Raw genomic sequence first — 27,797 nt, forward strand, 5'->3', positions numbered from 1 at the left:
ATCAGAGCCCCTCCCAGGGCTGCTGCAGGCGGGGGTGAAGAGGGGAGGGCGGCTGCCCTGGAGGCTGGCACACGTTGGAAGTTGGGGGGTGGTCCCACATGTGACACCTTCTCTCAGGCTGTAACCGCCCACTGGAGGCTGGAGCTGAACCTCGAGACCACGCGGCCCACCCCAGGGGTGTAATCTGGGTGGGGATGAGGGTGAGGACACAGAGACACGGTGGGCACGTGTCAGTGGCAGGACGCTCCCCTGGAGATCCAGGAGAAGGCTGGCAGGCCCAAGCCTCATCTGTGCGGAGGCCGTCCTGGGGTGTCTGGGGGGACAGGCCACCCACCCTCGCCCACCCAGGGGCCCCACTCCCAGCCCACCAGCCTGTACGTCCCTCCACCACTCGCCCAGTACTCCTCGGACCGCCCGTCCACCCCCTGCCTTCACCCATCTGTCCTGTCCTTCCGTCCATCCACCCTGACCTTGCCCGTCACCCACTTCTGTCGTTAACCAACGGTGGCCGGCTCCTCCGCCGTCCGAAGCCATCCTCGCAGCAACCTGATGGGGAAGATGCTATTTCTGCCCCGTGTGACGGAGAAGACCGAGGCAGAGAGGTACAGTGACCGCCCTGAGAACGCACAGTGAGCAGAAGGCAGCACCGTCTGAGCTGACGGGCCAAGCGCTCAGCTTCCCCGTCCGTCCGTGCGTCCACTCCTGCCGCCGTCCGTCACTCAGTCCCTGCGCTCACCGGTCCGCGCCCACCCAGCGGCCCATCCGGCGCTGTGGCCCATCCATCCTGGAGGTAATGCACTTAGCGCCCCGGGGCCGGAGGGGAGACAAGGCCTGAGCTGCCCATCTGGCCGGGCGGGGCTGCACGGGGCTGGGGGGAATTAACCGAGTGACTGCCAGGATCATCTAATTAGGGACGCTAGTGATAAGCAGACAGAATCGGGGGTGATTAGAATCCTTTTAAAAAGCCACTCCATTAATTACGGAGACAGAGAGGGGCCTCTGGCCGCTGAGAATACCAACTGGCTGCCTGGTCGCCCCCCCGCAGCGCGCCCTGGGGCCGCGGTGTGACCTTGGGTGCGCCCGGCCCTCTCTGGGTGTCCCGGGCAGGGGTTGGACTCTGCCGGCCAGCGCCTGGTCACCCAAGGGCCTCTTTCTCGCCCTGGGCTGGGGCATAGGGTGGGCCTGAGACCAGGGAGGCCAGGGGCTCCCCAGAGCAGGAAGCCCTGCTCGGAGAAGCCTCGCCACCCACGGGCGGTCGAGGCAGAGAGCAGGGTGGTGGATGGCCGGCCAATGTCGGCTCAGCCTGGAGCCTCAGCGGGTCTCCAGAGGGGCCCGGGCCCGCCGCTCCCATGGTCTCTGCAGACACTTCCGGCTCCTGCGCCTCAGAGGACGCCAGTCCAAGCCGGAAGAAGGGGAGCCCCCTGCAGAGAAAGAAGTGGACCCCTCTGTATGCGGCCTTCCTCACGGGCCTTCCCCCCGGTCCCTGGCCGCCCTCCATCCTTGGGCCCGCGGCGGCAGGGAGCCTGGCCTCCCCGGCCCCGTGCCTCCTGCGGTGCGCTCTGCTCCCCATGGCCTCCGCCCGTCCCCCGGCTCTGGCGGCCTCAGGCCAGCCCAGGACCAGGGGGAGAGCAGGGCAGGGAGCCCGCCGAGGGGCTCGGGCAGCATCAGCGGTCAGATGAGGTTCCTCCGCGGGAGGCAGCGGAGGCTGAGGGAGCCCCAGGCAGGGTGGGGAGAGGGGGCCTGGGCCAGGGTTGCGTCTGCGGGATGCCCCGGGGCTTCACCACCCTGGGTCCGACGTCCGACCTTGCTGTGACCGCCCCACACTGCTGACCGGGCTGTTATGGGGCCTAGGCTCCCACCAAGTTCACACCCCTGTTATCATCCTCAGGGCGACAGGCCAGCATGCGCGCCTGCTGCTCCCTCCACACCCGCTCAACGGACACCACCCTTGCATGGGGGTCGTCACCCCACACCCCACCAGCACCACTGCCGCCGCCCCAAGCTTCATTGTCATCGTTACTGCGGGCGCTGTGCCCGTCGACACCAGCATCCCGACCTCAGCAGGCGGTGGTCACCGCAGTCACGTTACTGCGCCGTGACCACGCCCTTCCCACCACCCACCCGCATCGGCCTGGGCCAGTGCCACGGGGCGGATGGGTACTGACCGTGTAACAGGCATGAACACGTGGCACCCGAGTTCACAGCCCCCGGCCCACCTGGGGCAGAGAGACCAGAGAAGCAGGTCACTGATGATCACGGTCTGCGGGTCCAAAGCAGCCGCTCTCGAGGGTCGCGGGCAGCTGCTCAAGCCCCGGGACAATGTGGTGAGCGCGCCCTGAGCACCTCAGCCCGCTGCCCTGAAGCACGGCCTCCGGGAGGGTCACCCAAAGCTGCCGCAAACCTCTGGGCTGCCCTCTGCCTGCTTCTGCCTCTTTCTCCTCCACACCTCGGGCCCCTGCAGACTCCAGCCGTAAGGGGCTCTCCAGGGTGTGATGGAGGCCATGGAGGAGTCCCTGCGTGAGTGCGGCCTGCGGGACTGCGGTCTGCAAGGGCTGTCGCCGTCGCCCTTGGTGCTCCTGCTCAGCGCCGCTCCCCCCCGCAAGCCCCCATCCCCGCCAGCACCCCGACTATTCCTGCCACAAGTCGCCACCACCATCACCGCCCCCAGCAGGAGCGAGGCCGGCCTCCCCCGCCAGGACCATGGCCGTCTCATCCACCACGGCGCACTGCCCTCCGCCCTCTGCCCAACCGCGCCTCTCAGGGTGCTGTTGGAGACGCGCGGCCCCTCCTGAAGGACCGCCACTCCCCACTCCGCTGAAAATGGCCTTGTCTGCGTGCCGTGGGCAAGAGTGACATTCGTGACGTCCCAGACACTGTGGGAGGGTCCCCAGTGTCTGCCAGCTCTCGGAGTTGCCTCCCCCCACCCCGAGACCCCTCGGTCTGGGCTCCAGGACGAGACCGTGTGTCTGGCAGCCCCAGCAGCTGCCCCAGGGGTGCTGACAAGTAAAGCGGGCTTCCGCCACCAGGAGCCTCCTGTGGGCACGTCCGCTCAGCCCCCGCAGACAAGCCTGCTGAGAACAGGTTCCCGCTGCAGCCACAGACCCCGGGCGTCCCACCTACGAAGCTGCCTGCACCCACGTCTGGGCGTGTGGGTGGGTGGGCTGGGGACGCGGGGTGAGCCATCCTCTGGGCAAGGCGTGTGAGGAGACAGTGCTTGTCACTCCGGGGTCCCCACGTCTGCTTTCGGCGCCCCCAGCATTTGGGGTTGGTTAGAACATGAGGTGTTGGAGCCCAGCACCCGTGAGCATCAGGGCAAAGGAGCCATGGATGGGGGGGGACAGGAAGGGGTGCCGACCAGAGACGGGCGCGGGGAGACGCTGCCCACTAGCCCTTGGTGGGCCCGCCGACTCCCCGGGGGGTGCCTCCGTCTCACCTGGAGGGGGCGAGGGGCACGGGAACCCAGGTGTTAACGCGCTTGTTGATGCTGCTTCTGGACGCGCCCAGCGTCAGAACAAGAACAAAAACCAGAGGAACGCCCCCCGGGCACCGCGGGTGCCTTACTCCCTGCAAAGCGCCGCAGACAGCACTGGGCCAGAGGCCGGCCTCCCTCAGGGTGGGCGGGGGCTGCTGCCAGCCCCGGGGCAGGCCCTGCCGTGTTCTCTGCCCCCCACACCCCCCCACGCATCCCGCTTTGCTCTCAGTGCGTCTGTCTTTCCCAAGGACTCCTGTCATGGATTTTGGACCTGCCCAGGCAATCCAGGGTGATCTCTAATTGTATACGGAGCGAGCCTTTTCCCCAACAGTAATAGGAGCACGCTCACAGGTTCTGCAGTTGGCACAGGGGCCACTGTTCAGCCCACCGCGCTCACTGACCTACACTTCTTACCAGCCGTGTCTTTCCCACCGGCCCTGAGTGGAAAGTCCCTCCAGGGTGCCGCCCACCACGGCTCAGCACCTCCCTCTCTCACCCACCTGCTCTGTGACCTTGAGTCTGATGCTACAAATCTCTGGGCCTCATTCATTCAAGGAACTGTACTGTCAGCCAAGTGCGGTCCTAGATGCTGACACACCCCTGCCTCTTCGGGGCTCATCTCAGGATCTGCGGGGACCACGGGGCGTCAGCAGAAGGAATTCCCGCCCCAGACCCCACCCGAGCCGATCCCCCACCTCGGCGCCTCACTCGCCGACCACCCAGCCTCTGGGCTCGGTCAGCGCACCCCAGGAATCCTCACTCCCCTCCCTGACCCCCAGCGCGGACGCCCAGGACCCACCTCCGGAGGCTGGTCCTGTCTCAGCCCCTGGGGCTCAGCCCCGCGGCTCCAAGAGCCTGAGCTCCGAGTGTGGACCCCCAGGCGTGGCCTCCTGCGCAGAGCCGGCCGTGTTCCAGGCCCCGGACTCCACGGGCTGGACTCTGCCCCGCCCAGGCCCGGTGTCACAAAGGGCCGGGCGGCTCTGCGGGGGCCCTTGTGGCCGAGGGGGCCCCCAGCGGCACTGCCCTCCCCTCCCCCCGCCCCTCTAGCGGAGGCGCCCACCCGTCGCCGGCGCTGGTACTATGCAAGGGTAGGCGGCCGGGCAGAGCCTTCCAGGAGCCCGAGTCCAGCCAGGCCCCGCCGAGCGAGCCGCACTGCCACTGGTGCCCCCACCCCCCGGCCACCCGGGCCCCCGGCCCGCGTCTCCCCGCCGCCGCGCCCCGGCCCTCGGCATGGCTAACTACTACGAAGTGCTGGGGGTGCAGACCAGCGCCTCCCCGGAGGACATCAAGAAGGCCTACCGCAAGCTGGCCCTGCGCTGGCACCCCGACAAGAACCCCGACAACAAGGAGGAGGCCGAGAAGAAGTTCAAGCAGGTGTCCGAGGCCTACGAGGTCCTGTCCGACTCCAAGAAGCGCTCTCTGTACGACCGCGCGGGCTGCGACGGCTGGCGGCCGGGCGGGGCCGGCTCCCCGCGCGGCGGCCCCTTTGGCGGCGGCTTCACCTTCCGCAACCCGGAGGACATCTTCCGCGAGTTCTTCGGCGGCCTGGACCCGTTCTCCTTCGACTTCTGGGACGCGCCCTTCGGCAGCGAGCGCGGGGCCCGCGGCCACGGGCTTCGCGGGGCCTTCTCTGCCGGCTTCGGCGAGTTCCCCGCCTTCCTGGAGGCCTTCTCGGCCTTTGACAGCCTGGGCCGCGGGGGCGCCGGCCGGACCACCTTCTCGTCCACGTCCTTCGGCGGCTCCGGCTCGGGCGGCTCCGGCTTCAAATCGGTGATGTCGTCCACCGAGATTGTCAACGGCCACAAGGTCACCACCAAGCGCGTCGTGGAGAACGGGCAGGAGCGCGTGGAGGTGGAGGAGGACGGGCAGCTCAAGTCGGTGACCATCAACGGCAAGGAGCAGCTCAAACGGGTGGATAGCAAGTAGGCGCCGCCCGCGCCCGCCGCCCGGCGGTGCTCAATAAACATGCCAAGTGAGCTTGCGGGCGCGGTGGCTCGCTTGGGGGACCAGGGGCGGGGAGGGGGCGCCGACGACCGGGCCACCCGCGAGGCCTGCGGACGTGTCAGGAGCCCGGCGCAGGTTGACCTCCCCAGGGCGCCGCGCGGGCACCTCCTGCGCCTGCGTGCGCGCGGGTCCGTGCCTGTGCGTGCGTGCGGGTCCGTGCGTGCGGGTCCGTGCCTGTCCGTGCGTGCGGGTCCGTGCGTGCGGGTCCGTGCGTGCGGGTCCATGCGTGCGGCTTCGTGCCTGTGCGTGCGTGCGGGTCCGTGCGCACGTGTTGTCGGGGTCGTGGGGGTCGTGAGGGTCGCGACGGCCGCCCGCCTACCCAGTCCACGGCTCGGGGCTGCTAACCACCGAGGGCGTCCGTCGCCGGCCCGGGGGGCGCTGCCCGACTTCAGCATGAAGATGTCAGGCCTCGCCCTCCCCACGAGATCCCAGCAGCCCGGCCGCTGCCCCCCCGCCCCCGCCACAGGGCAGCACCCCAAGATCCCTAGCGGCCTGTGAGCCCCCTCGGGTGCTACAGGGCCCTAGGCAGGGGCACACAGCAGGTGACCTGCTGTCCCTCCCGGCTCAGGCCTCCTGGGTCTGGCCCCGCGGACCCCGGGGAAGGTCCGGCAGCTGGAGGCCCCCTAACCGCGTTAGCCGAGGGGCAGCAGAGCCCCGTGGCACCCAGAGGGTCGCGCCGCGGCTCGCAGCCCTGCAGCCGGACTGACTTCATCAAAGCCCCCAACGACAGCATTAACCACCCGACCTCTGCCCCCGCCGACCTGCTAACTTCACCAATTACCGCCGAGCGCGGTTGCCTCAAGTGGGCCTGCTTAGCCCCGACAGCTGCCCGGCTAATCCAATTACGGGCCAGCAGCCCACCGGCGAGCGCAGGGTCCCAGGGCTGGGTGGTCGCGAGGCACGGGCGTTCACAGACACCCCAAGGACCTCACCTCGGTGTCTCCCCCCGACTCACAGGCCGGTCCTAGCAGTCCCCTGTTCCAGTCCCTCTGAGTACATGGAGCCTGGCTACACATCCTCAGCCCCTCTCTGATCCTCAGCCCCTCTCTGCATCCTTGTCTCTGCCCGTAGCCCCATCTGACAGACGGCGGAGCTGAAGCCCCGTGGAAGTGGGGCAGAGAGGGGCCTGGGAGGGGTGTTATGGGACCGGCACAGCCCATGCAAAGGTCCTGAGGCAAGAGATGGTGAGGCCCCCGTTCAGAATGCAGCCCCCACACTCAGCGCCTGCACCGGGCCCAAGTCTGCTCGTGGCTCACCTGGACAGTGCCCCAGCCTCCTCCCTTCATCCTGCTCTCATCCCCGCAGCCCGAAGGGTCTTGTGAAAACCTGAGAGGTTCGTGAGACACTCAGAGGAAAAGTCAAGCCCTCGGGGTGGCCGCTGAGGCCCCCACGACCTCCCTGGCCTCCCAGTACGCTCTGTGCTCCAGCCCGAGCGGTCTCCTCCAGCTCCTGCACACTCGCTGGGGGGACTCCTGCCTTGAGACCTTGGCGCGGGCCATGCCATGCTGGGAACCCTCCTCCCAGAGCCCCGTCTCCCCGCTGCCCCGGGGTCCCCGCTCACCCCACCGTCCCCTCCCTGCAGACCCCTTTCCTGAAGTGGGACTTTTGCACAGACCGACCCAGTTCCTGAAACATCCCTCTCTACCCAGGCTTCTCCTGCCACCACACTCTCGGGGAGACCTCACACCCCCTCTTCCACACGCCGCTCCTGGGTCCTCCTGTCCCTCCTCCCAGGCCCCCGACTGTCCCCTGCTGCCCGGTGGACATGACGGCGTCCCAGCCGTCATGGGTCCCCCCTTGCCCCTCGGGCGCCAGGTTCAGTGATGCTGGAGCCTTTACGAGTGAGGGCAGCAGAGCCCTGGGGAGGCACGCACTGCAGCTCACAGGGCAGGTCTGCAGTCTCCGACCGCGTGTGGTCTGAGGCCACCTGGGACCCTGAGGGCCTGGGGTCTCCCCCAGGGCTGTGGCTTCTCCATGGATGAAGCGGGCCACGTTCTCAGCCCTACTGAGCACCCCCAGGGTTCCTCCTGTACCCCCTCCCCAAAGACTCTCACTGACCCCCAAAACAGGGATGGCCACTTGCCCCCATTTTACAGATGGGGAAACTGAGGCTCGGAGACCAAGAGACGTGGACGAGGTCACCCGTCCACACTGGAAGCCTGTCTACCCTCCTGCTCCTCTCGCCCTGCGCCCAGGCCTGGGGTGGGGTGGGGTGGGTGCGGGCCGGGCAGCCTCCTGCCTGCCCCCCTCCCCTGGCCAGTCGATGTTATCGCAGCTGATTTAATTTCAAAGACGGATTGAGCTGTGGCGGGAGGGAGAGCAGCTAATCGCAGCCGCCATCTGCCCCGTTGTCATGGGGATGGGCTCCCAGCAATCGCGCAGGGGCTGGACCCAGATAAGGGCACTGCAGTGGGCGGGAGGGGTTCCGTGGGCAGGCAGGGCGGGCAGGACGGTGGGGGCAAGGGGGGACCCAGAGACCCTCGCGGGGCAGGGCCTTGGAGCCGGGGGAGAAGCTCGAGGGTGCCCAGGCGGGAGAGCCTGGGAGAGATGGGGTGGCACGGGGGCAGCAGCGGGACTGATGCCCGCGCGGCTCGGGGTAGGCCTGGTGGGCAACAGCGGTGACAGAGGTCACCCCGTCCAGGGCCCGGCTGAGCCAGACTCCAGCCCTAGCGCGGCCCCCACTGCAGCCCTCTCTGCCAACCCCCCGGGAAGCGCCGGGGTGTGTTCAGACCTCTCCAGTCTGCCCCCTTTGCCACAAAAGGGCCACAGACCCCAGGGTCCCTCCCTGGCCAGGCAGGGGTCCAAGCTCGGTGCAGAGTGGCGGCCAGCGCCCTTGGTCTGGCCTCTAGGACAGTCGCATCATCATGACTCCTGACGTCAGGGATAGCCTCCTCCTGAGGCTGGGGGTGGGGGGCCCTGAGCACCTACTGGGCGCCCGTCCGCCGCACTGCACCCCCGCCTCCCAACCACCCTGCCCCACGGCAGCTTCAACAGATGCCGGCCCGCTTTCCCTGGGTCTGGGCCTTGGGGGGCACGGGACAAGCCGCGGGGCTCTGTTGCCTGCCTGCATGCCATCCCGGCGGAGACCCGGCCTCGGTCGGACCTGCCCCCCACCCGCACAGTCAAGGCCCAGCCCGTCCCCACCTGGGCCTCTGCCCCTGGGCAGGGACCCCTCCCCGGGAACCTGCTGTGTTGGGGGAGCCCTGGCCCCCGCTCCCCGTGCGGACCTCCTGCAGGCCCTCCCGTGCTGTGCGCCTCTGCATCAGGACTCCAGGTCTGGATGCCCCCGGCGGCCACCAGGCAAGTCCTGAGGACCCTGGGGGGCGCCGTGGGGCCTGGGAGCCCGAGCGTCTGCCCGGGGCAGCCCTGCCCGCCAACCACACCACGCTGTCACCCCTCCCCAAAGCAGGAACCTGCACCACCAGCCACTTGGGCCCCCAGGCGCCGTGGTTATGCCTGCGGTCACCCGAGCCGCCGGTCAGGAAACCCCTGGGGTCGTGGGGTTCCGGGGTGGCAGCAGGGGTATGTACCAGCTACTTTCCGCTGCAGACGCTGGGCCGCCCCGGGCCACCCCAGACCTGCAACACGCCTGCCCGCCCCTTCCCGCCGGCATGCCTCTGGCCCAGCCGTGCCCACGCCCAGCGCGTCCTTCCAGCCGTCCTCCTGCGGCCCTGGTTTCTCCTTCCTTGAGATCCCAGGAACCAGCCACTCGCAGGTTGCTGGGTCTCTCCCCATCAACGTTCAAGAGGCCAGCTCCTTGAAGGCAGGGCTGGTTCCTGCTCCGTGTTCAGTGTACGCAGCGCGGTGGTGACCGCAGGGCCGAGCACATTTTCCCTGCGGCTGGAGGAGACAGGGCGGGTGTCCCGGGGCCCCCGTGGCTCCAGGAGGGGAGGGGCGGGCCGCCTGGGCCCCTTCCCCGCGCTGCGGGATCCTGCGTGCCTGCCCTGCCCCTGTGGCCCCGGAGCCCAGATCGCCCGTCCAGCCCCTCTCCGAAAGCAGAGCAAGAGTGTTAATTGCAAGAGACTGATTCCCATACTTGTTTCAAATTGATATTTAATTAAAAAGCTAATTATTAATTAGGCTTATTGATTGCCTGCCAGTTGCTGGCTGGGCAAGGCTGGCTGGCAACATCACCTGGTCTGTGAGCGTCTGCGTGTCTCCATAAGCCCGGCCAGCATCAGCTCAGCACAAATCCCGCTGCTGGGTCTCCTCCCGGAGGGCCGGCTGGCTCAGGAGCCTGGGTGCTGCCCGACCCAGGGCTACGGGCTGGCCCTGCCCACTGTCTAACTCCATCCTGGGCTGCAGCCCGGACCCACGGAAGCTGCTCGCGCCTCGTGCAGGACATGGATGTGATGTCTCCCCAACCCAGGCCTGCCCCGTGTCGGGCCCCTGCCAAGCGCTGGTCCCTCTGGCCTCCTGGCCGCCCACCCAGACCTCCGAGGGTCATCCAGAGTCCTTGCATCATAGACTCTGCCTCCTGCGGGCTCCGCGGCTCTAAGCCCCCTGTCCTGGGCTCAGCGTCGCAAGCCCGCTCTTCCTGGGAGGGGCGAGGGAGGTGTGGGGTGAGTGCTCCCTGCAGGGGGCACGTGCCCAGGCCCAGAGGCGGCGGCTCCTGCTGAAGGGAGAGCAGCTGTGGGGAGGCCTGGGTCGCTTCCGAGGGCCCTGTCCGCTCTGAGATGGGATGGCGGTGAGGCAGGGGGAGCCAGGGGGTCACTGGGGGCCTGTTGAGTGTGACACGCGTGACAGGCGGCCGTGAGCTCGGGTTCAGGAGAAAGGTCAGGAGCGGGGTGAGCAGTCACCCCAGTGCCCTCGCCACCACCAGAGACTCGCTGCACTCACTGAGGGAGGACGGGTTTGCACACCCGCTACGCCACGGGCAGGGCGCCGCGTCATGTCGGCTCTGATGAGCGGAGATCATTCCCACCTGCGAGTGGACTGCGGTCTAGAGGGAGCGAGGCTCTGACCGGCCATCACGGGAACTGAGGCGGGTGGTGGGGGTGGGCACGGGGGACAGACAGGACGCGGGGCGACCTGGGTTCATTTGCCCCGGACGTGAAAGTGAGAAAAGGCTGCCCCAGGGCAGACGGGGGTGCGGGTGTGTGCATTGGGCCGCGTGCCCATGTATGCCATGCGCCCGCCAGCTGCGGTGCCGTGGAGACCGTCCCGCAGACCCGTCTGATGGCCCAGCTCGCCCTTGCCCAAGAGCTGCTCTGACCCAGCGTGAGGACGCCTGCAGGACCTACTGGGCACCTGTGTGCATGAGCCCTGGAGGCTGCCGGACAAGCCTTGCCCGGGGGGTGAGGGCTGCACCCACGCCCCTCTCATCCCTGGGGGGACGGTCCTCGGCACACCCCTCGAGGTGTCTCAGCTGGCCTCCCCGGGGTCCGTAGCCCACTGACCGCGGAGCAGCAGCACCTCCTCCAGCTCGCTTTCCCCCTTGCCTGGCCTGGTAACCCACCCCAGGCTCCCCCTGTTCCCCAGGACCACTTCCCAAGACTCCGTCCTGCACGCAAAACCCATTTCCCAGGCAGATCCGAGAGCCGCCTTGCCCAAGGCCCGTGCTGAGCTGAGGGAAGCCCTGTCCGGGGGACTAAGGGCTCCTCTGTGGCCATCCCCTCAGGGGTCCTCGCCCTGAAGTGTGGGGACCACAGCTGTTCCCCTGGGCTTTGGGGCCCCAGAAGTCTGCCGCTCAGGGTCCCGGCAAGAGAGGGGTGACACCAGAACTAGCTGGCAGGATCAAATGAAGGGAGTCTCGTGGGCGTGGGGACGTCAGACGGCAGGAGGCTGGCGGCCACTGAGGACAGGCCAGCCCCGGGGCTCCCAGGAGACCTGAGACACAACCAGGCCTGGGCCCGCTGAAACGTGGGGTCCGGAACAACCTCGCGCCCGGGGAACCGCAGTCCGCCTGCCTCTTGGCGCCAGGAGCTGGCCGTGTGCCTGACAACCCTCGCCTGCGGCGGGTCTGGCCTGGGTGACCTGGGCCAGGAGCCCCTCCCCAGGTCACTCTTACTGCAGGAAGGGGAGGGGTGCAGGCAGGGCGCCTGTGTGGCCCCCCAAGGCCGGTGCCAGAAGCTGGGACAGGACTGGCTCGGACTCCCAGCCACCCTTGAGTGGGCGGGGTCTGGGCCACCCCCTTCTTAGCCCAGACTACGCACCCGCCTTATCTCGGCCGTCCATCAGGGCCACCTAGACCAACCGGTCCTGCCAGAAACCGGATCTGGGCACGGAGGCCCCTCCCTGGAGGTGTGTTCAGGTGAGCCCCCTGGAGGGTCTCTCCTGCCAGCCTGAGCAGAGGGCGGGGGCCTGGGGTGGAGGTGTGGGTCACCCACCCCGGCCTCCCCCACCCTCTCCTGTGACAGGCAAGAGGGGGTCTGGGTTGGCACTGACGCCCCTCTCCCGGCCACCAGAGCTTGGGTGCAGGAGGGTGGGGCGGGGGCTGGACAGACCCTGCGGCACCTGGGGACGGGGTCTCACCTCTGTTTGTCAGTCACATCAGGACCCCGACGTGGAGGGTCTTCACCCTCCTCGGGCGGCCCTGGAGGGAGGCGTGCCGATGTTCCCGCCTCCAGACAGGACACAAAGGTCAGTGTCCAAGGTCACACGCGGCAGGACCGCCCTTTGGAGATGAAGTCCTAGGAGTGAGATCTCTGGACCAGAGCTTCCTTGGAGCTACCCCCGTGATTGGGATTGACAAACGCAGCGCGGTTGGGGTGCCCTCCGGGACGCCCCTGGGAGGGGGCCCTGCCCACTGCCCGGCTGGGCTGCCCGGGAGGACCCACTCCTCTGGTGGAGGGTCCCAGACCCTGAGCATCAGGCCCACACAAGGTGGTCATTTCTGCAGCTTCTGGCGTGAATCCCAGGCCAGCATGGACTGGGGCCACGGGGCGGACGCGGTGACCCCGAGCACCCGGGCGGCTCAGGGCCTGATCCCACCCAGGAATGTTCCTGCTCCCGGCCTGGCCTGGGGCTTGACTCCTGACACCAGGGAGTAAATAACTTTCCATTTGGTCACCTCTCTCCTGGTGCCTCTGGCTCGGGTAAAGTGGGTGGGTCCCCAGGCCAAGTCCCAGCTGCCCGCCCTGGGGGTGGGGGGAAGCGCTGGGGGCTGCTGTCGGAGTCATCAGCCTCCGCGGCCCGAGGCCACGCTCATCCCGGTCACCTGGTCACCTGCCCTCAAAGCACAGATGGAAAGACCGAGGCGGGGGCGGGGCGGGCCGCAGAGCTCAGAGAAGGCCAAGGACCATCCGCGGGAGGGATGGGGGCTGGTCTCCAAATGTGCTCCCCACCGCGCAAGGGCGACTCGGGGGTCCTCTGCCGGGAACGAGGAGACAGGCCCAGAGGCGCCCAGCCCCCGGCCCGGGCTGCCCAGCACCAGGCAGATCCGGTTCCGGCGGCGGACGATCAAGCGGGTCTGGGGCCGCCTGGCCTGCCGGTGCGGGGCGCGGGCGCCCGGGTCAGCTGGGGAGCGGGCGCGCGCCGCCAGCGGGCATCTGCATGACAAAGCGCCGCGCCGGTGGGAGCGGCCGGCCGCCCACCCGCCCGCTGCCGCAGCTGCCCGCTAAGCCGCCGCCCCGCGCCCGCCGCCCGCCCGGAGCTGGGGCCCGCCGAGCCGGGGCGGGGCGGCACGCGAGCCCGGCGCTCAGCTGTGTTTGCTCGGGGGGTGCTGCGCGGGGCGGGACAAAGGCCGGTCGGCCCGACCCGCAGGTGGCGTGGGGGAGGGGAGGCCCGCGGGCCCCAGCCACCGAGGGCCCTCCGGTCCGGCGTCCCGCCCCCGCCCCTCCACTGCCGTCTACACTCGCGCCCCCCACCCGCGCGTCCACGTCCATGCCGGGCGGGACGCTGGAAGTCATGTCCCCAGTGGGCCCCCGCTGCAGCCCGAAGCCCGGAACCAGCTCTCTCCGCTTCTCCATCCCAGCCTCCAGGGGCCTGGACCAAGCCCAGGCGTCTCTCTGCCCCCTCCCTGTGCTGGGGGGACCTTCACCGTCCTCCCAGCCCCACTGTGGCCGGGTCCGGCCCCTCACCCCCGCCTGGACCACCTTCCCAGGCCCCCACCTCCAGCCCCAGCGGCAGCCTGGAGGCTCCTGTGGACCCCAGAGGCGACCTCACCCGTGCGCAGCTCCGCACCGTCCCCGGGGCTCACCTGACTCAGGGTGGAAGGCTGAAGCCCCCACAGCCCCCAAGGGGCTCATCTCCCTCCCGCCCTGCCCCCACCCCCACCCAAGCCCGCGCTTCAGCCTCCTTCCTGGAGCGGCCAGGCCCCAGGGCCATTGCGCTGCCCTTTGCCCTCCTTGGGTCACTCCACCCGATACCTGTTTGCCTCTGGGTGCTATTCTCTCCCCTCAGCCTTCTGGACGCATGGCGGTCCTGCGCGGCGACCACTCACTCATTTCCTGTTCCCCGTGGAGGGGTGCCAGGGCGGACCCTGTCTCTCTCGTCTGCCGCTACGCCCCCAGACCGCTGGCTCGGGCACATGGAGGCGTCCAGCAGACAGCTGCTGAGGGCATGGATGCCTTCAGCACCGGCCGTCCACGGCAGCCCCTTCCAGCTGGAAGCGCTGAGACCCACAGAGAGTGGGCCGCCTGCCCAGGGGGGCTCAGCCGGCAAGTCTGGGAGGCAGGACTCGAGTCCAGGCCCCAGCTTCCCAGGGAGGGGGCTTCCCTGGCGGCTCAGATGGTAAAGAATCTGCCTGCAACAGGTTCGATCCCTGGATCAGGAAGAATCCCCTGGGCAGAGGAGCCTGGCGGGCTCCAGTCCAAACACTTTGCAGTTTCACTTTTCACTTCCGAGGGAGGTCTTGAACTAGAGGCCCACCGGCTGTTTTTGGCCCTCAGAACAGTTTCAGGAAAAGTACAACTGGTTATGGCTATTTAAAAAAAGATCAAGGTTTTGAGTCAAAACCCAGACCGCCAGGTTTTCTTGGCGAATTGGAACCCCTGGCCACACTGGGTGCTCAGGCCTGTGTGCCTGTTCCAGCGGGCTGCTCGCAGGCCGGGCCAGCAGACCCCCGCCCTGCCCGGGCCCCCTCCTGTGAACTTCCATCCTCTGGGCCGCCGCCCTTGCAGCCGCTCTGCCTGGAGTCCTCTCCCAGGATTCATTCCTTGGCGGGTCTCAGTCCACATGAGCCCTCCTCAGAGAAGCCCGCCCTGATTGCTCCGGCTCACGATCATTATCTGAAATCGCCCGCTCCATCTCTTTGATGTGTGCGGTCCCTCTTTCCCAGGGGAATGGCATTCTTGGGAGGGCAGGGCCCTGGTCGGGCTTGCCGCGCCTGTCGGGACAGCGCCTGACCCGCGGGCGCCAGGGACATGCCTGGTGACTGACCGAATGAGCGAGCAGGGGGCTGGCCTGCAGCGCCCCTGGTTCCGGGCCCTTCTCGGAGCTTGGGGCTCACACCGTGCCCCCGCCCCGCCAGCAGACCTCAGCAGGAGCTGTGTGCTGGGCGGCACGAGGTCGCGGGGTCAGGCCTCAGAGTGCCTGCTCTGTGACCACCTTGGAGGCTGAGGGAGCCTCTTCCGCCTCGGCTGCCGAGTCTTCCGGGCCAGCGCCGAGGTCGCCCACCCGCCACACTGGCTTCAGTAGTAGAGGGGGCGTGGGAGGCTGACCGGTGTGCAGGCTTGCTCGAGAGCCCCCGGGTGACCTTGAGCCGCTCTCCTGGCCTCTCTGAACCAGCTCCGCTGCCCCCTGTGAACCGGGACCCCCGCCCGCCCTGCCTGAGACCCATGCTGGCCCCTGGGTCACGCGGGGCCCCCAGCACGCAGTGGGAGCGCGGGACGAGGGTGCCTCCGGCCCGAACGCAGCCTCCCCAGGCCGGCGGGCTCCGGGAGCCCAGCCCACGGTGGTCACTACTTCCTGTGGGCCGCGGGCTGACTGGACACCTGTGTGCTCACTCGTGTGTGGTCTGGGGTGACTTGTGACCACGGGTGGGAGTGTGTGAGTGTGAGATGGTGGGGCGAGGTGCCTGGAGAGGCCGGGCCAGTCCTCCCCAGCCAGGGGCAGGTGGGTGGGAGCGGGCTCTCCCGCCTTGCAGGCAGCCCTGGAGGCAGGAGTCTGCTGGGCCCCGCTGACCGGGGCTGGCCGGTCCGCCTCAGCCGGAAGGGACTGGTTGGTGTTGGGGAGGAGAGCTGGGCCCCAGGGCAGCCGGTTCCCAGGCCGGGCCCTGCTGGTCACGCTCCAGGTTCCAGGCCCGGCGCCCGGGAGGGAGGCTGGACCCTGGCGTCGGGCACTGCGGCCCCTGGGCCCCCTCTGACTGAGGGCTGGGGAGGCGCCCACCCACCTCGTCCTCCCTCTCGGCCACGCCTGGCTTCCCGCCCACAGCAGGACCCCGGGCACTACTCAGCTTGCATGCAGCCCTCCGCATCTGCTGGCCGGAGAAACCTGCGTGTGCAGAGATGTGACCGCTTGCTCCCTGGTGCCAGCCCCCGACGCTGTGGGCGACCCGCTTTCAGATGGGCCCCGAGGGACAGGCCCTTCACCCACCCACCTCACACAGTGCAGGAACCGTTTCTGACCCTCCAGCCCCTGAATCTAAGGGATTTCCGCGGCCCCCGCCCAGGAATCCAGGCTCGGGTGGGGGTGTCTGCCGTGTGCCCCCGAAGGTGCCTGCCCGGCCGCTTCTGAAGCATCGAGTCTGGACGCACAGACAGACCGCTTGAGGGGGAGACATGCACACACTCGGGGCGCTGACTGGCGGCAGCTGTGGCCTTGGGCCCAGGCCCGGGGTGCCCACCCCGGCCGGCCTGAGCGTCACCCCGATGGCCGGCGGATGACCGACCGGCCGTCCCCCTGTGGGGCTGGCGCGGGGAGTGGCCATGTGGCCTGGGATGCGCGTGGAAGGGTGGAAGCAGCTTGCTGCCTCCGCGTGCGTGCCTGTGACTGGGCCCACCCCCCTGTGTGTGAGCATGTGTGACGCGCACCCACACTGCGGCCCCCGCATGGCACCCCGCGGCTGTGGCCCTGGTCCTGGACCCGGAGTCGGGGGCCTGGGTTGCTCACCTCGGGGGCTTTTGTCCGTTTCTGAAGTGACAAGAGACGCACAAAAGGGCTTTTAATTAAATCAAAGGAGGAAGCGGGCCGGCTGGGCTGCTATTATGTTACCAAACGCGAAAATGAAAACTTATTTTTAAAGCTCTGGTATTAATTTGAGATTATTCAGATAGTTAATTAAAAGTGCAGCATGTGTTAAATATTATTTCAACAAAGATTATCATCGGGTCTCCATGTAATGCAATCCACGGGCTTGGGGAGCGCTATGCAAATGCTGTGTGGCGGGGAGGAAGGGCCTGCAGGGCCGGGCGAAGGCCACTCGTGCCCGCTCCCCGCAGGGGCGGCCTCCCAGACCCGCCCGCGGTGGTGGCCAGGTTCCCCGGTCCGGGCCCGGGGTGACCGGGAGACCACGACCCACTCGGGCCTTCCGGGGACGGGGCCACAGCTGCGGGGGTGCAGGGTGTGCGTGAGGGTGGCCGGGGTGTGGGTGTGTCTGGGCGCTGGTCCGTCCGTCTCTTGCACACGTGCCTCGGGCACAGGACGCCCATGTTTGCACTGGGCGGGGGGCGGCCCCGAGCACGCCTGTCCCCTCTCGGAACCCCGGCTGTACATTGGGGTCGTGGGTGGGGGCGTGCCTCGCGGGGAGGATCACGGGGGTCACGGGGCGTGGGGTGCATGCCCGTCTGCACAGAGCACTGCCAGCCTGCTTGGAGCTTGAGCCCGAAGCAGCCACGTTTAAAGAAAGTGAAGCTGACTGTCAGGTTTTATTTAACTGGTGTGCCCCAGAGAGTGCCCGCTCAACAGGTGACCCGTGTAAACACTGCTGGCCGTGGCGGTCTGCGTTCGCTTTCCACGCTGAGCCCTGGAGGTCGGGGCTGCGGGGCCTGCAGGCACCCCGGCCAGGCCCTGCATTCAGGTGTTCCCGCCGGGCCGCCTCCGCGCCGGCCTCGGAGGCGCGGGCCGCTCCTGCCCTCTGTCGGCCGCCGGCGGCAGCACGGGGCCCACGGCTCACCCCGCCCGTGGGCCTGTCCCTGCCCGCAGGCGCCTCGGGCCATTTCCCACCAGGGGCTGCGGCGCCCGCGGGAGGGCAGGGGCTCAGAGAGGGCCTGCCACCCGCCCAGGGTCACACGGCACGATGGCGGGGGGGCCCAGCTCTGGCCGCCTGGCCGTGACCCCCACGGGCCCTCGGCTGTGAGCAGGGCGTCTCTGAGGTCTGCTGCACGGCCTGGGCACTGGTGGTGCCCAGTAAATCCATCCCGGGCGCGGTGCCATGCCAGGACGCGCCTGCCCCAGGGCCCGGGGCCTTGCTCAGTGCCCTGGACCTCAGGCCAACAGCTCTTCCGGTTTGCGAGGACCTTGCCGACGTCCCCACCTAGTCACCCTCGGAGCCCAACAGGAGCCTGCGTGTTCACGACTCCTGTCTCTCGTCTCCTCTGTACTGGGCTGGCAGCGCCCCCTGGCCACCGCCAGCCTGGCTCAGCACCTGGCCCCCCGGGGAAGGAGCAATACAGCTGCGTCAGGAGGGGACACAGCGTGCCGGTCGCCGGGAACATCAGACACCACTAACCTCACATCCCAGCGTTCTACAACCGGCCACTTACTCAGGAGACGTCAAACTCAGGTTCACCTGAAATTTCAGTGGCTTATTCACAGCGGCCCCACCCTGGAAACCGCCTGAGTCTTCCCCAGCTGGAGGACGCGCGCACAGTGCAGCCTGCTCAGCGGCCAAGGCAACCACTGCCCAGGTTATGGACGGTGCGCGGGCCCAGAGGAGGCAGCGCGGCCACGGGCACGGGACCCCCGAGATGACGCACGACTGTAGGCGCAGAAATCTGACCGCGGCATGAGGGGTCACGGGCGCCGGCAGGATCTGGAGGGGCGACTCGACTGCAAAGGGCCGAGTGCGTTTCCCCAGGCTCACAAGCTGTGTGTGTGTGAAAGGCGCGTGTTTCTCTGTATGCAGCCAGCAATGATTCCCAAAAAACACAGCTAGTTGCAGACTTTCAGATGCACTCAGGGCCCCCGCCTCTGGTCCCGATGGTGAGCTTTGATCCTGCAGCCTGGGAAAGGGAAGGAGGGGGGGGGCCTGCTCCCCACGACGACAGGCAGGCCGGGGGTCTGCAGGGGCTCGACCGCGGAGCCTGGAGGGCCCCAGGCTGGAGGCTGCCCCCACGACTCACTTCCCTCGTGGCTGTTGGTGGGAGAGCACTGTGTTGTGCCGTGTGCATGTTTCACATGTTTGAACTAGTTCCCTAATAAACACGACAAATGCTGAAGTGATTTAAAACAAGAACAACATGATTCCCCCTGCAGAACCCTGCCGGCCTCTCCCGCGGCCCTGGGAGCCGACAGCCACCGCGGCCTGGCGCAGCGGGCGGCTGGGGCCCGGGCCAGGCCGCGCACGAGTTTCTGGGTGTCCCCGTCCCCGCCCCCATCGCCAAGGCTCCGCGCGCATTCTGTCCCGCAGCCCCCGGGGCTGGGCGCTGGCTTCCCACCACAGAGGACCGAATGGGGTGCGGCCACTGCCGAGGACCGGCTGTGAGGCCGGGAGCACAGTGTTAACCACCCGGAGACAGAATTTACATGCCGTGAAGCTCCCCAATGAAAGCAGACACGTCAGTGGTTTTCGTGTGTTGACAACGTGGTACAACCGTCACCACGATCTAAGCTGAGGACGTTTTGTCCCCAAAAGGGAGCCTCACCCACGAGCCGTCACTCGGCCCCTGGAGACCACAGCGTTCTGTCTACAGCTGTGGGCTTGCCCACTCGGGACCCTGCTGAAAATGCCACAATCTGATGTGACTTTGCTGTCTGGCTTCTGTCACTGAGCCTGTTTCCAGGGCTCATCCTTGTGGAGCCTGTATCCGTATTTAATTCCACGTTTCACTTCACTCATCAGAGAATCAGGTCCTCCCTACTCTTCCACTATCCTGACTCATACGCTTTCACGTGGACTGACGTTTTCAGCTCTTTCTGTGGACTGATGTTTTCAGCTCTCTTTGGTGCCGGCCTAGGAGTGGAATTGCTGGGCCATATGGTAACTTTTGAGATGGCTGGATGGCATCACCAACTCGATGGACATGAGTCTGAGTGAACTCCAGGAGTTGGTGATGGACAGGGAGTCCTGGCGTGCTGTGATTCATGGGGTCGAAAAGAGTCGGACATGACTGAGCCACTGAACTGAACTGAACTGATGGTAACTTTATTGCTACTTTTTAAAACAGCTTCCCTGTGATGTAACACATACGGCTCAGCTGACTCCGTGCGTGTGATTCTGTGCTTCAGTGCAGTCACCGAGCTGGCCCCATCACCACAGTCAGCGTTAGATCCTGCTCGGCACCTGGAAGAGAACCCTGTCCCCCACGATCTCCGCCCTCTCCCCTCCCACTCTCTCCTGGCCCGAGGACGCGCCCTGTCTCCACGGAGTCGCCTGCTCTGGGCAGCCCACACGTGGGGAATCACAGAACACGGCTTCCTGAGTGTCTGGCTTTTTCTCCTCAGTGTCTGCAAGGCCCGTCCTCGTGGCATCAGCATTGCATCCCCTTGTTACCACTATCATCACCGAGCAACACTTCAGGTGACCGTATCCCATGGGGCAGCATTCCGGGTGGTGTGTGGGTGCAGCCAGCTCGTGCTGCTTACCGATTCATCAGCTGATAAACGTCAGCGCCACTCCCACTTTGGGGCAGTAACTGTTTCACTTTCTAGGAGACCCCCCGGCGGCGGCCAGGGAGCGTGTGGTGGGCACCTGCTGTGTGCACCCCCCCATCCTCACCGCTCCCCAGCAGGGCAGGTCCCACCAGACACTCGTCTTGATGGGGCCCCCATCTGCTTGTGCCGTTGAAAGCGGAGTGCTGGTGGCTGTGGGGTCTGGGAACAGGCCACGTGCCCCGCCGGGGCAGGCGGCCCATGGAGCCTGCAGGAAGGACCGGGATGCTGACTCTCCCTGGAGAGAGGCCGGACTGGGACTCCCAGACTTGAGGCCAGGGCAGCAGCTGTCCCCGCCCTCCTGGTGCCCCTCAGAGGGGGCAGGCCATTCCAAGAGGCCCCGAGGCCCCGGGCAGCACGCAGGAGACCCTGGTCCTGTTACTGGCCGAAGGAATCAATGAGGAAAAGAGCCTCAGGCAGTGGCCAATGGCAGTCGGGGCGTCTCGGAGGGATGAGGGCAGGGTGGGCTTCTCGGGGGTACTGGCTGGGGGACGCCACCCCGCAGGCCAGCCCTGGGGGCAGGGAGCTGCAGGTGCAGACTTGGAGCCTGCGGAGTCCCCCCGTGAGGGACTGCTTGTCTCGGCTGGGGGCGGATCGCCCCGTGTCTGGAGGTGTGCAAGCAGAGGCTGCGGCAGTGGGCCCCGCCTGGCCCAGAGGGCCCGGGCGCGCAGGCCGGGTGACGTGCCCGCTCTGGAACACGTGGTGTCCGCAGGTGGGCTGGGGAGGGGTGCTCGGGGCTCCAGGGGCAACCGGCCCCTCAGTCCTGTGGCGATGGGGAGATAGGCGAAGGCCGGAGGGCTGCACCCGGGAGGAATGCGCCCGCCTCCCGCTCGTAAAGCTGCTCCTCCCGCCTCTCGTGTGCTGGAGGAGGTCATGCAGAGGTCACCGTCAGGAGAGGCTGGCACAAGGCGCGGAGGCCAGCTTCGGCGGCTCACACCCCGGGGCGCGGGGCCCTCGATGGACCAGCTCCGGCGGCTCACACCCCGGGGCGCGGGGCCCTCAGCGGGCCGCCAGGCAGGCAGCGCAGGGTGGGCAGGGAGCGGAGGCAAGCGCAGCAGGACTCAGGGCTGCACATGGCCGAGAGCCCGAGGTCAGATTCTCGGTGCCCCCAGGGGTACTGCCCAGGGGACCACAGAGACGCGGCCGAGACCGCCAGCCCCTGGCCTGTGCTGGGGCCGCTCACGGGGTCCCTGGGGTCATGGGGCCCAGCTGTGGGTGGGCCTCGGCCCAGGCAGACTGGGCTCGCTCAGAGGCTGTGCAGGCAGGGAGCGGGCCTGGACAGGCCGGAGGGCGTGGCATGGCCCCCGTGCCCTGCTGGTCGGGGACAAGCCTGGGATGCCCGGCTCGGGAACCTGGGTGTGGTGTCCTTGGCGTCTGCGCCCGGGCTACCATCTTCTGCCCCTGGGCCCCAGTGGAGGGTGCAGAGCTGGAGGCCGTGGGGACCCAGCATTTCTCTCCGGGGGGCCCGGTCTGGGTCCTGGCCTGGGCTTGGCTGGTGCCCCTGGTGCGGCTAATGGAGGCCCGGAGGTGGGGGTGCCGTGAGCAAGGGGCACAGAGCCGGGGGCCCTCGGGGGACAGGCCGCCCCTCGGGGCCCTGATGGGCTCGTTCGCCCCTGGCCATGACGGGAGGCCGCTCTCCCCGGGGAGGCCGCCCCCGCCCACCCCCCTCCGGCCCACCTGCCCGCTTAAGCCCGCCTCCAGCAGAGCTGCGCTCCTGTGTGCAGTGAGGAAGGAAATTGCAAATTAATCTTTATTTCCATCTTGGAAGAAAATCTTAATTCTCTGCATGGAAATGATCCCCGTCCTCCCAGGGAATCAATTACGGGCTGCCACTGCAGGCAGCCCCGGCCAATCGGAGCAGGGCCGGCCCCAGGCCCCGCACCCCCACCGTCTCGGGGCCCTCCCCGGGGCGCAATCAGCTCTCGGGGCGCCCTGGCCCTCTGCGTCTCTCAGAGTCCGCCCCACTGTCTCCCCTGGGGTCCATCTCTCTTTCTCTCCTGCTGTTTGTCTCTGTTCGCTTCTCACTCTCTCTGTAGCTCCCCGTCCCCAGCGCCCCGGGGGCCTCTGAGCTGCAGCCTCAAGCGTGGGCCTGGGTCCCGGCTCAGCCCTGCCCCCAGGGTGACCTCGGGAGTCGCCAACGTCCACACTCGTGCCTGGGGGCGCCTCAGGCTGGCCGCCCCTGTCCAGGCCTGGCCCCCGGCTTTGCTGTGAGGGTTTCCAGCCGGGGGCGGGTGGGGGGGCCCTGCCGGCCCGACAGCCTCAGTGTTTCCACCCGAGCTGTGGGCACCCCTGGGGGTTCCCCTCCCAGCGCCTCCGCCCGCCGGGAGATGCTTGTCTCTTTATCAGCGGCGCCCTGTGACTCTGACAACTGTCTCTCCTTATCAGCGGCCCACCCGGCGTCCACCCGCGCACCCAGACCCCACTCTGCGCCGGGACTCGCCCTGAGGGGCAGAGGACCCCCGTCTGCCTCTGTTTCCCTGTGAGGAGGGGGCCCAGGAAGCGGGGTCTCTGCTCCCCAGCCTGCCCCCGGCTGGATCCCCCCCCGCACGGGCAGGTATCGCGGTGGGGGCACCCCAACTCCCCGAGCCCTGAGAACCAGGAGGCGCCGCTGACCAGAGGCCCACATCTGATTAAGGCCGGTCCCTGCCCCTTGCGCAACAGTCTGCCCACCCTGCCTGCCCCCCGGGGGGCCCCACCGCCTCCGCCGGACTCATCCTGGCTAAGTATCTCCAGTCACGTCCAGATCCCCTCCGCCCGCCCCCCCAAGCCCTGCAGAGCACACCCCAATTTCCCTCCTCTCCCGTTTGGCTTCGTCCCCCACCCCCCACCCTTGGGTGCCACATCTGGCAGCCATGGGGCTGGGCTCAGCACGCCCAGGAGTCCCGCACCCCTGCCACTGTGGGGCCCCACCTCGGGGCAGACATCTGCCCCGGTGCCAAGGACAGAGGCCATATGGAACCCCCCGCCCCGCCTGGCTGCGGCCCTTCCTTCTGGGCTGCCTGCACAGGCCTGGACGGGACCCTGGGCTGAAGTGGGGGTCGGCGTGCTCGGGGGCCGGCTGGAGGCCTCGGGGAAGCTGGGCCCCCAGGGCCTGCCTGGGGCTCCGGGGAAGCCCGGGTCCTGTGTCTGGCTGGCCCACCCCCACCTCCCCCGGCCCCCCGAGGCTGCAGGGTGGGCTCAGAGGCTGCGGCCGTGGCTGGGAGGCGGGTGCCCCGCTGGGTGTGGCTGTGGGAAGCTGCGGCCCGGGCTGAGTCTGTGGGCGCCCCCGGGGGATCAGGTGGGAGGCAGCCCGGGTGGCCGGCTAGGCTCCCGGCTGCCCTTTATCTGCAGCCCAGCTGTGGCCGCAGGAAGCGGCCGTTTCTCTCTGCCGAGCTGTCTCCCCAACAGAGCTGGTGATAACGGAGCGGGGGGACGGCGTTGAGCAACACCCCGTGGGCGCACGACCTCTAACCTGCCGGCCCGGGGGGCTGGGGGCACAGGGCCGCCCCGCCCGCTGAGTCTGGCATGCGGCAGGTGCCCAGTGAGTGCGCAGTGACCAGCCCCAGGCATCTTCACAACCCCGTCCCCAGGAACTCGGCCTCAGCCTGCACGCCCCCCACCCCCTGCCCAGCTCTGCCCCTGCTGGCCCATCACCAGCCCGCCCTGCGGGTCCGCTTCCAACCAGAGAGGCCCCTGCCCCCCGGGAGGGCCTGGGGCTTGGTGAGGGGTGCCCAGAGCTGGTGTGGAGTTGGGGGCTGGGGGCTTCTCTGAACGCTGAGCTGACACTCTCACTGCCTCGACGGCTGCGCCCCCGTCTCCTGCCCGGCCGCAGGCCCAGGGCTGGGGTCAGCTGCCCCGGGGGGCACGGCACCCCACGCCTGGCACCCCTTACCCTGGCTGGGCTGGCTGAGTGGCCCTGCTCCATTATCAGCCAAACGCTAATTACTCTCTTTAATCAGAACTGCCGTTGTGGAGGCTCCCAGGGGCCCAGCCAGGGCTGGGGGACGTGACCTCACCCCGTCTCACACAGCCAAGGGGGACAGACACGGCTGAGTTCCGAGCTGGGAGGCCGTGGCCAGGACTGTCCTGAGCCCCAGAAGGGAGCCTGGAAATTCCAGCCGCTGTGAGGAGGCCTGGGCCCCCTCGGGGAAGCTCGGGTGTGTGCAGTGGGGCGGTGAGTCCCCGCGCCCACCCCACCGGGCCCCGGGGACAAGCTGGCCTGGAAACGCTGTTGCCCTGTGCGCACTGGACCTGACACCCGCCTCGTCACCCCGCTCCCACGACATGACGGGCAGGGCCCCCGGACGGGGCACCCCCCAGACACGGGCCCCGGGGCACTGCCAGCTGGCAGGGGCCGGCGAGGACAGAAGCTGTCCCCTTGCCTGCCCTGGCCCCCGGGGTTTCCCGTCGAGGAGACTTTATCTGTCAAAACTGTATTAACCCAGAAGCCTGTTTCCATCAGTCTCGATTCCAGAGACGCTTCCAGATAAGCCTTATCGCCCGACTGGTGCATTAGTCCCGCCAGCCAGCCGGGGGCCTGCGGATCACGGCTGCCCCTCCCGCCGAGCGAGTCTGTGGCAGGACGCCTGCCCCTGGCCCGTTCCCTGCGGGCAGCTCTTTCTGAGGCCGCAGCGGAGGTGCTAGGGCAGGGTGGGGGCCTCTGGGGACATCCAGACCCTGGGTGCAAAGCCCGGCTGCACTGTGCATGGGCGGCCCCCACTTCTAAACTGCACCCCTGCTTCCCAGGGCACCCGGCAGGTGGGGGCGGGTGCAGATGGCACTGGCTTCCGCAGGGCCCTCTCTTCCTGAGACGCAGAAGGTCTGAGGGTGCCCGGAGCCACGGGAGGCAGGCACTGCCCGCAGGAGCACAGGGTGCCCGCCCCCAGTTGCCCGCCCGCCTGCCGTGCGCCCCCTTTGAAGGCTGTGCCCGGCCGACGCGGCTGGGGCGCTCGGGTTTCGACCGATGCCAGGCCTGATAGCGTCTCCTCCCGGGCCGCGGACCACGCAGGCAGGCACACTGCTCCGGAGCTGCACGCCGTGGCCGGGGGCCCCCGCCCTGTGCCTCAGCGGCCCCGCCCGAGTCCACCTCCCGCCTGGGGCCGCTGCTCCCCTGGAGTGCACCGGTCTGGGGGCCGCGGGACCTCTGCCAAAGTCACCCCTGGGGACCCCGTCCTGGGGAGACGCGTGCAGGCAGCAGGGGGCTGAATGGGAGCAGGGCCCGGAGTCTGGCGGCACGGGGGAGTCGGTGACGGTCCGCGGGGGCTTCTCGACTGGGACGTGGGGGCCGGGTCTGGACCCTCCCTGCCTGCCCGGCCCTCTGCTACCGTCCTGGACGCTGACCTCCCGCCTGGCACAGCCATGCGCGCGGGTCCGCAGGCCCACGGCACCCTGCCCTCCCAGGGCCCTGGCTCAGGGCTGACCAGGCCCTAGTCACTGATCACAACCTGTCCTGGTAATACTTTTAATGCCGTGTTTGCAAATTAAAGCATGATGCACCGATTACCAGGGTAAAAGCGAGGCCTCTGTGTCTACCCGCAGGCCAAACACAGGGTTGCTGCAGCATCTGTCTGTCCTGCAGACGTCTGTAAATGCCTGGATGCCCTGTGAAGTGTCCGCAGGGACGGCAGGGCTGCAGGGGGCAGAGGAGGCCGGGTGGGGCTCTGCAGGTCTCTGGGGGGCTCTGGGGGGCTCTGTGGGGCTCTGGGGGGCTCTGCACCTACCTGAGAGCTCCTAGTCCTGGCGTGTGGGGACAACCCCCAGCCTGCCTCCAGCCCCATGGCACTGGCCTGGCCCCTGCGGCTCCCAGATACCCCACGGGTGCTCCTCCGGGACGTGCCCTCCCTGGACGTGGCTGCTCTCTCAAGGTCCAGGACATCCGGGGCCACCCAGGCGGCCCAAGGACCTGACGCCTCGTGGACGCCCCAGCCCACCCGTCAGGAGCCTTGGCGGCCCCACTGACGTGTGCCCTGGGAGGGAGGGGGCGCCCGTGAAAGCAGAGGGGCCAGCACAGCAGGTGGGAGCCATGGGTGTTTATTTGCAGCTGCCAGCTGGGCAGCCTGGGACCCCGTGACCCTTTCGACACGGCTCTTCCGGCGAGCGGCACGGGGGTGCGGGCACAGAGCCCGTCCAGGGCCTCCGGGGGGCGCCCAGAGGCAGAGGCACGTCTGGCACTGCGGCCTAGCCGGGTCTGGGGGGCCGGCAGGCACTCAGGGAGACTGGACCATGCGCTTATGGGCGTCGAAGACGTAGCGCTTGAAGGACAGGCTGAGGCCCACGGGCTGGGCGGGCTCCGGCCGCTCTGCCTCCTCCGGCTTGGCCGCCTCACCCCGGCCGGTGCGGCCCCGCTTCTTGAGGGCAGACGTCAGGATCCTCTTGGACTCGGGGCTCAGGCCACCTGCGAGGCACAGAGGGGGAGCCCGTCACTCCACTGGGTCCCCGACTCTGCAGTGACCCCGCCCCCGATGGAGCCAGGACCCCAGCACCGGCCGGGCCCACCCCTCCTGCGATCCCGCACCCCCCCATGCTGGTCCGGCCACCAGCCCCTCTGGCCTGGGGCTCAGCGAGGCTCCCACCGGCTCCCAGCCCACTGCCAGCGCCCACCCTGCACCCAGGCCCCTGGGGCAGCCCTGCGCTCGCTGGCCACGTCCTCTCCTGCCATGAATGGCCCGCTGCCCCGGGCGCTCACGCTGACTCTCGCCCGAGACCTGAGACAGTCTCCCACCCAGGGCGTGCCCGCGGCGACTCTGCGGGCGGCAGCAGCGTTCTGCCCCAGGACCCCGGTGGATTGGAGGGCGGAAGGAGGGGCCGTGCAGCTCCGGCTGGCGCCCCCTCCCTGGGTGCTGGCCGACGCCGTCCCCCGACTGCAGGCCGAGTGGGGCGGCCCCCACGGCTCCCTGGTTCCTCTAAGCACCCACGCCGGTGCAGACCCGCTGTCTCCCCTGCTGGCTGAGCAACGGCAGAGCTCGCTTCCTGCTGGCGCCCCCCCCACCCACTGCTCTCTGTCCCCGAGGCCGGTCCTGGACCCTCGCCACGCTCACGACGGCTGACGCTGTTCCTCGGCACGGATGCCCTGCCCGCCCCAGCGCCAGGGCCCCTTCCTGCAGGGCTTGTCTTTACGAGGAGCCTGCCTGGGGGCAGCAGGAGGCAGTCTCTTCGTGGGCCACGGGCGGGGGCCACCCTACCGAGACCCTGGGGGGCCGGCCGAGGCTCGGGCCAGCCCCACACCAGCGGGCACCTCAGGCCAGTCGCTCCCTCCTGTGAGCTCCGTGACCCTGCCGGGTGCCTGTGGGAGGAGCTGTGCCCGCCCCTCTGGGCAGCGAGGGTCCCGGCAGGCCGCGTGCCCCAGGACGGTGCTCGCTCCTGACACACACCGAGGGCCTCTATCGGCCACAGGCCCCCGGACCCCGCCCCGCCCGGGCACTGACTGGCTCCCTGAGGGGCGGAGCCAGCAGGGGCGCCCACCTGAGTCACACCAGGAGGACCCCTGTGCCCCATGCCCCCCGCATGCCCGTGGGGAGCGGGGTCTGAGGGGGCTGGGCTGGGGGGTGTGTGAACTCTGGGCCACATCTGGGGTTGAATGCGGGCTGCCGCCCCCAGCCCATCACTGGGAGCTGGGGGCGTCCACCCAAGGCCGACTGTGGGAAATGGTGCC

The 27,797-nt window shown here is 68.6% G+C and overlaps 2 protein-coding genes across 3 annotated transcripts in view; one reads left to right on the forward strand and one right to left on the reverse strand.

Annotated features, from left to right (window-relative positions):
* Window positions 1–4,702: 4,702 nt before the first annotated feature.
* DNAJB8 (DnaJ heat shock protein family (Hsp40) member B8) lies at window positions 4,703–5,398 on the forward strand. Its single transcript, XM_065935450.1, has one exon. The coding sequence runs from the start codon at window positions 4,703–4,705 to the stop codon at window positions 5,396–5,398; it is 696 nt and encodes a 231-aa protein (XP_065791522.1).
* Window positions 5,399–26,160: 20,762 nt separating this feature from the next.
* The window catches only part of EEFSEC (eukaryotic elongation factor, selenocysteine-tRNA specific), a 109,008-nt gene continuing 107,371 nt past the window's right edge, over window positions 26,161–27,797 (reverse strand). Inside the window, exon 7 of one of the 2 annotated variants that reach the window (XM_065934035.1) lies at window positions 26,161–26,540. In XM_065934035.1, coding sequence (XP_065790107.1) covers window positions 26,353–26,540 — 188 coding nt within the window. In that variant the 3' untranslated portion in view covers window positions 26,161–26,352. The remainder of the gene's footprint in view (window positions 26,541–27,797) is intronic. The other variant, XM_065934036.1, reaches the window with a different exon arrangement.

The sequence above is a fragment of the Muntiacus reevesi genome, chromosome 4 (assembly GCF_963930625.1).
Source record: "Muntiacus reevesi chromosome 4, mMunRee1.1, whole genome shotgun sequence".
In the NCBI taxonomy this organism is placed as follows: Eukaryota; Metazoa; Chordata; class Mammalia; order Artiodactyla; family Cervidae; genus Muntiacus; species Muntiacus reevesi.